Genomic DNA, 1,019 nt, shown 5'->3' on the forward strand with positions numbered 1-1,019 from the left:
GGAATGGGTGAAAAGTTATCAAGATTTATGGCAATTAGAATTTATTTTTAATTTAAAAACAAGTAAAAAAATAGATAAAAATAATAAAAAATAAAATTTAAAAAAAGGAAATTTTTTCTAAAAAATAAGAAAAATTTAGGTTTTTACCTTGAATACAATTTGGAATTTTATGCATTTTAAAGAGAAAAAAATGTATTTTTTATCAAAAATTAATTGATTATTTATTTTAAGATTAACCATCTATCCATTTTTCTATTTATTTTTTATAGAATTAGGCAATTTTAAAAGAAGTTTATTTTTTGTATTATAATTTTTTATTTTGTAAATTACTCACTCATATCTATAAAAAAGTAAGAATTAATATTAAAATAATTGCATGTATTAGATGATAATCAAGGAAAAATATTACTAAATGAACTTCAGGTACTTAAAATTCTGAGATTATTGAATTAATTATGAAAATAAACCTCCCTCAAAATTTAAAATAAAATAGAAAAATTAAATAAAAATACCTATGAGGTTAGCATTTTTGTACAAGCAGTTATTATTAGGCATTTGCTAATAGCCAGCAGGACAATCTGTGAAACACTAACCATCTGCTAAATAGTATCCACTCTTACATTTTTAACATTGTGAATCAACATTTTACAAGCAATTTGGAATTAATACACATATTTTATTACTTTCAAATAAAAACTTAGATGAGTCACATGTTTTTAAGCAAATACCAAATTAAAAGACATTAGTTGGGTCATTACATGTGCATTTACCTTTCACAGGACCTGAAGCTCCTGAAGAAATAGCACATGACAGACAATTATTTTCTAAAGGGCCATCACAACTTTAGCATGTAGGATGGCAAGGACTAATATTTACTTAAATACCTGAAACTCTAAACTACGAAAATTTATAATCTTCAGGACAGCTAGAATCGAAAGCTAGTTTGATGGTGTTTGAAGACGATTTTAAATAAGTCCATGATCCTTTTTTATTAAGATAGAATTTAAAAATATTTTAAA

General features: G+C 23.7%; 1 protein-coding gene across 1 annotated transcript; it reads right to left on the minus strand. All coding sequences in view use genetic code 6, as the record gives it.

Moving 5' to 3' along the window:
• Positions 1–535: 535 nt before the first annotated feature.
• TTHERM_002653414 (zinc finger, LSD1 subclass family protein, putative) lies at positions 536–875 on the minus strand (the record flags this gene model as incomplete). The annotated part of the gene is made up of 1 exon (XM_012795119.1): positions 536–875. A coding segment is annotated over one exon (340 nt), but the record flags the coding sequence as incomplete, so codon positions are not given.
• Between the last annotated feature and the right edge of the window lie 144 nt (positions 876–1,019).

Source organism: Tetrahymena thermophila, assembly GCF_000189635.1.
Source record: "Tetrahymena thermophila SB210 genomic scaffold scf_8255775, whole genome shotgun sequence".
Lineage (NCBI taxonomy): Eukaryota > Ciliophora > Oligohymenophorea > Hymenostomatida > Tetrahymenidae > Tetrahymena > Tetrahymena thermophila.